The 6989-nt window shown below is 32.6% G+C and overlaps 1 protein-coding gene across 1 annotated transcript in view; it reads left to right on the forward strand.

Moving 5' to 3' along the window:
- LOC142233293 (uncharacterized) overlaps positions 1-6574 on the forward strand; it is a 24439-nt gene extending 17865 nt beyond the window's left edge. Inside the window, exon 4 of the mRNA XM_075304173.1 lies at positions 6499-6574. Coding sequence (XP_075160288.1) covers positions 6499-6574 — 76 coding nt within the window. The remainder of the gene's footprint in view (positions 1-6498) is intronic.
- The last annotated feature ends 415 nt before the right edge of the window (positions 6575-6989 follow it).

A 6989-nucleotide genomic window follows, 5' to 3' on the forward strand; every position in this document is an offset into this window, starting at 1 on the left:
GATCAAATTATATACATACCTAAAGTGATAGAAACATAACTACTGCAACCAAAAATGGACGACCGAACAATGAACACAGAAAAAAATATCACCAAAATATTTACAATTAAAAAATTGATTGAAGTTAAAATTTGTATACCCTCCACCATAGGATGGGGGGGTATATTATATTTGTCATTCCGTTTGTAACACATCGAAATATTGCTCTAAGACCCCATAAAGTATATACATTCAGGGTCGTGGTTAAGTTCTGAGTCGATCTAAGCATGTTCGTCCGTCCGTCCGTCTGTGGAAATCAGGCTAACTTCCGAACGACACAAACTATCGACTATCGTAGGTCAGATGGTATTGCGAATGGGCTATATCGGACCACTTTTACGTATAGCCCCCATATAAACCTACGCTCAGATTTGGCTTGCAGAGCCTCTTGGAGGAGCAAAATTCATCCGATCCGGTTGAAAATTGGTACATGGTGTTAGTATATGGTTTCTCATAAACATGCAAATTCGTCCATATCGGTCCAATTATATATAGTCCCCATATAAACCGATCCCCAGATTTGGCTTGCGGAGCCCCTACGAGAAGAAAATTTCACCCGATCCGGCTGAAACTTGGTACATGGTGTTAGTATATGGTCTTTTACAAACATGCAAAAATTGGTCCACAGCGGTCCATAATTATATATAGCCCCCATATAAACCGATCCCCAGATTTGGCTTGCGGAGCCTCTAAGAGAAGCAAATTTCTTGCGATCCTGCTGAAATTTGGTACATGGTGTAAGTGTACGGTCTCTAACAACTATGCAATAATTGATCCACATCGGCCCACAATTATATATAGCCCCCATATAAACCGATCCCCTAATTTGGCTTGCGGATGAGCAAAATTCATCCGATTCGGTTGAAATTTGGTACGTGGTGTTGGTACATTGCGCTAATATATGGACGCTAACAACAATGCCAAAATTGGTCCATATCGGTCTATAGTTATATATAGCCGATCCCCAAAAATAATCTACCAAAATTTCATTTCTATAGAAAATTGTGTCAAAACTTTTTTACTATACAAAACTTTGTCAACATTTTATTACTATAGAAAATTTTGTCAAAATTTTATTGCTATACAATATTTGGCCATGATTTTATTTCTATAGAAAATTTTGTCATAATTTTATTTCTATAGAAAATTTTGTCAAAATTTTATTACTAAGCAAAATTTGGTCAAAATTTTATTTCTATAGATAATTTTGTCAAACTGAATTATATAAGCGTTAAAACGGCCTTTTTTTTTTGTTTAATATATGTCCCATGTGGACTAAGTTAAAATTGAGAAGGCGGTGTAAAGAAGTTTTAAGATACCTTGCCATCGACAAGTGTTACCGCAACCCAAGTAATTCGATTGTGGATAACAGTCTTTAGTACAAGTTTCTATGCAATCCATGGTGGAGGGTATATAAGATTCGGCCTGGCCGAACGTACGGCCGTAATATAATAACGAACCAACAACCGAACACCGAAAGAGCAAAAGACGAACTAAAAATATTAGTTTGCAAAAAATAAAATTAATAAGCCTGTTGAGTGGGGTCATCAATTTACTTGAAAGCAAATGGAAACAGAAACTCACTCTCCACGATTTGTAGAGACTCTCTTAAGCCACTTGCTTAGGAGAGCGGTTGTTAACCAACTTACTCGTGAGAAAATGGAAACGGAAACTCACTCTCCAAAATTTCTAGAGGCTCTCTTAATCCGGTTGCTTAAATCAGGAGAGCGGATATCAATCAATTTACTCGTAATCAAATGGAAATAGAAAAAAATATCACCAAAATATTTACAATTAAAAAGTTGATTGAAGTTATTTTTTTTTTCAATTAATAAATTAATGGATACAATAAATTAAGTTATACAATTGATTTTTTTTAATCAAGATAGAAACATTCAGTTAATTAAGTCAAAGACTGAAAATTTTAAACAATTAATTTTTTAATCGAACTCGGGAGTCTAAGTTAATTAAAAAAAGTGATGATGGAAGTGATGGATGATTGAAAATAGTTACGTTTTTAATGAAAATTTGACTGAGTTTTGCAATCAAATTTTTAATTGAATCAATTAAAAAATTAATTGAAATTTGCTAATGAAATCAATTGATTTTTTAATCAAGTATTTTATTAAATTAAAACTATGACTGATACTATCATTTTCGTAATTGAAGGCATTTCAATTAAAACAAGTATATACAGCACTAAGTTCGGCCGGGCCGAATCTTAAATACCCACCACCATGATCCAAATATTAGGGTTTCCTTTGAAATTTCAGGAGGGATTGAGGACTTGAGGACACTTCCCGAAGATAAATTTAAAGATTTCACCTATGAGGACTATATCAGATTCTGGATTTATAAGAACCATTTTTGTTTGAGTTTTAGAGGAATCATTAACATCTCTTGTAAGTGTGCAAGAAAATTATAAAATAACGTCTTGCTTTGAAATCTTAAATCTGTAGATTTTCATCCGAGAAGTATCTGAAATCTGAAAATTTTACATTGAGTTTCAAGCAATTTTCATGATCAGTGCGCCTTCTATACCCTCAAGAAATGAAGTCGGTCTATATGGAGGCATTACCAAAAGGACCGATAAAAACTTAATCCGATACACGTTTTTGGGAGCCTAAAATAATATTTACAATTTCATCGGGATATCGGTCTATATGGGGGCTATACCAAAACATGGACCGATACTCACCATTTTTGGTACACCCCTTTATGGTCTTCAAATACCTATAAATTTCCAATTTCAGACAAATTGTATTTAAACTACGGATTCTATAAGCCCAAGACCCCAAATCGGGAGGTCCTTTTATATGGGGACCATACCAAAACATGGACCGATACTCACAATTTTTGGCATACGTATTTGTGGTCCTACAATACTTCTAGATTTCCAATTTCAGGTAAATTGAATAAAAACTGCGGTTTCTATAAGCCCAAGAAGTAAAATCGGGAGATCGGTCTATATGGGGGCTATACCAAAATATTGTCCGATACTCACAATTTTTGGCACACGTATTTGTGGTCTTACAATACCTCTAGATTTCCAATTTCAGGTAAATTGAATAAAAACTGCGGTTTCTATAAGCCCAAGAAGTAAAATCGGGAGATCGGTCTATATGGGGGCTATACCAAAACATGGACCGATACTTACCATTTTCGGCACACCTCTTTATGATCCTAAAATACCACTAGATTTCCAATTTCAGACAAATTGGATAAAAACTACGGTTTCTATAAGCCCAAGACCCCAAATCGGGAGGTCCTTTTATATGGGGACCATACCAAAACATGGGCCGATACTCACAATTTTTGGCATACGTATTTGTGGTCCTACAATACTTCTAGGTTTCCAATTTCAGGTAAATTGAATAAAAACTGCGGTTTCTATAAGCCCAAGAAGTAAAATCGGGAGATCGGTCTATATGGGGGCTATACCAAAATATTGTCCGATACTCACCATTTTTGGCACACATATTTGTGGTCTTACAATACCTCTAGATTTCCAATTTCAGGTAAATTGAATAAAAACTACGGTTTCTATACGCCCAAGAAGTAAAATCGGGAGATCGGTCTATATGGGGGCTATACCAAAACATGGACCAATACTCACCAGTTTTGGCACACCCCTTTATGGTCATAAAATACCTCTACATTTCTAATTTCAGGCAAATTGGATAAAAACTACGATTTCTATAAGCCCAAGACCCCAAATCGGGAGGTCGGTTTATATGGGGACTATATCAAAACCTGGACCGATATAGCCCATCTTCGAACTTGACCTGCCTGCAGACAAAAGACGAGTTTGTGCAAAATTTCAGCACGATTGCTTCATTATTGAAGACTGTAGCGTGATTACAACAGACAGACAGACAGACAGACAGACAGACAGACGGACAGACGGACATCGTTATATCGTCTTAGAATTTCTCCCTGATCAAGAATATATATACTTTATATAGTCGGAAATCGATATTTCGATGCGTTACAAACGGAATGACAAACTTATTATACCCCCGTCACCATTCTATGGTGGTGGGTATAAAAATAACTGGATTAATTAATTTCGTGATTGAATCAGAATTTTGTTTGTGTGAAAAAACAAACACCGAACTAAGAAAGTTAGTTTGCCAAAAGAAAATTAATAAACCTGTTGCTTAAATCCGGTGGGTAAATGTCAATCGTAAGCAAATGGAAACGGAAACTCACCAGTGTGACCAGATCTAAAAAAATGTAGAAGCTAACTCAGCATTAAAGTAAAGCTAAAAAATGCTAAAAAATAATACAAAAATGCCAAAAAAAAAATTATATATAAAAATGTTTTTGATGTATTTATTTTTTAAAATGTTGTGTTGACTTTCATTGGCTAAAATATTGCAATATAATAATTCAGTTCAAATTATTCAAATATATTTTTAGGCGAAGATACCCCCATGTTCCTGATTTCTAATTAAGTAAAATTTCTTGATTCAAATTTGTCGCAGCTTGGTAAAAATTGAACATTTTAATAAAGTCTGAACTATTTTATGTAAAATTCAAATTTAATAAAATATTTTCCTTAGGTTAGGTTAGGTGGCAGCCCGATGTATCAGGCTCACTTAGACTATTCAGTCCATTGTGATACCACATTGGTGAACTTCTCTCTTATCACTGAGTGCTGCCCGATTCCATGTTAAGCACAATGACAAGGGACCTCCTTTTTATAGCCGAGTCCGAACGGCGTTCCACATTGCAGTGAAACCACTTTGAGAAGTTTTGAAACCCTCAGAAATGTCACCAGCATTACTGAGGTGGGATAATCCACCGCTGAAAAACTTTTTGGTGTTCGGTCGAAGCAGGAATCGAACCCACGACCTTGTGTATGCAAGGCGGGCATGCTAACCATTGCGCCACGGTGGCTCCCAAATATTTTCCTTCATTTGTGTAAACTTTTTCATATATGGCAATATAAATTTTTTTTACACTACACAAATTGTTTACCATCATTCTTTTCATTTCTGGTAAAAATTAATTATTCTCCAATTTGTAGGTGTTTGAATTTTCGGGCAAAATTTCATTTCAATTTTGGTTTTGGTTTGCGTTATGATATTTTCAATGCAACAAACTTGATTTCGTAAAATTCGGTCAAAATTTTTAGACGTAAGAAGTTTTTCTGGTTGTATCATAAAAGATACAGTGCGCATTTAAGGATATAATTTGTTAATTTTACTACAAATGCTAGAATATATTTCTTTACTAGAAAATATTCTTTAACAAGTGACAAAAAACTAATTATAAATTTTCTTGAATTTTGTGAGATCGGCGTGATGCCAGCGTTTGTAAAACTGTTTATTTATAATTTTCTGAAAATAATCTAAGTATTCTAATATTAACCAAAATTTTTCTTCCTGGTGGGTTCACTATTTTTTCAGTGTTGATTTTAAGATTTTGTTTTTTGGAAATCCGGAGCACGTCTTCAGTTTCCGAATATGAGTCGAACTTACTGGTGTTCATAATTTAATTTAAAGTTTTAAAAGAGTTCAAATACATGCTAAAAGTTTTTATTTTTATTTAGAGGAAACGAAAATTTGTCTGGTCTAAAATTTTGTTTCCATGGAAAGAACTATTATTTTGTGTGTATTTTGCTTACTCCAAGAGACACACATTGATATAGCAAATTTTACCCGTGAAAATAAATTGAAATCCTCAACCCAAAAAAATGGTATTTTACCTAAGAAGAAAATAATCATACACTTCCAATGAAAATTAGGACTATACTAGAATTCAGAATATTATTTCACAGGTATGGACCATTACTATATTAGCACTTAGATTATCCCAAAGATAATACAACAACAAAAATATCATACAATTTAATATTCTCTTTATAATAAGATATATTGAAATCTATTTACCTTTTCACGCTGACATTGTGGGAATCTGTATTGTTTTTAGCCTTAATTTTCATTAGTCATTGTTAGTAAAGTGAATATACATACATACAAATTTGAGATCAAATTAAAACTTAAGGCACACATAAAACGATCGAAACATAGCTACCGTAACAACGAACCGACAACCAAACACCGAAAGAGCAAAAAACGAACTAAAAAACTTAGTTTGCAAAAACATGATTAAACCTATTCAGTGGAAGTCATTAATTGGAAACGGAAACTCACTCTCCAAAATTTGTAGAGTCTCTCTTAAACCCGTTGTTTAAATCAGGAGAGCGGATATCAATCAATTGAGTCACAATCATGAGAAATGAGAAAGGAAACATACTCTGCATCAGGGATGGAAAATACAATTTTAAGAAAGTACAAAAAAGGTACTTTTTTGAGCGAAAAAGTATTTTTCACTAATTTTAATAAAAATTCCATTGGAAGATTATTGTCAAGAGCTCCCTTAAATTGAATTTTAAAGAAAATAAAATTTTCTTTAATTTTTTCCTAAATTTTAAATATTTTCTTTTTTTAGCCTTATATTCGCTTACAAAGACTACCGTAGTATTGTAATCGCGGCTGCCACAGCTCTACTTTATGGTAGTACATAAATTTTCTCTGGATAAATAAAAATAAATTTTTCCAAAATTTTCTATAGAAAATAATTTTTTCCAAAATTTTCTATAGAAATAAAATTTTGACAAAATTTTCTATTAAAAAAATTTTTTTTGACAAATTTTCTATAGAAATAAAATTTTGACAAAATTTTCTATAGAAATAAAATTTTGACAAAATATTCTATAGAAATAAAATTTTGACAAAATGTTCTATAGAAATAAAATTTTGACAAAATTTCCTATAGAAATAAAATTTTGACAAAATTTTCTATTGAAAAAAAAATTTGACAAAATTTTCTATAGAAATACAATTTTGACACAATTTTCTATAAAAATAAAATTTTGACACAATTTTCTATAGAAATAAAATTTTGACAAAATTTTCTATAGAAATAAAATTTTGACAAAA

This window comes from Haematobia irritans, chromosome 1 (assembly GCF_050003625.1).
Source record: "Haematobia irritans isolate KBUSLIRL chromosome 1, ASM5000362v1, whole genome shotgun sequence".
Lineage (NCBI taxonomy): Eukaryota > Metazoa > Arthropoda > Insecta > Diptera > Muscidae > Haematobia > Haematobia irritans.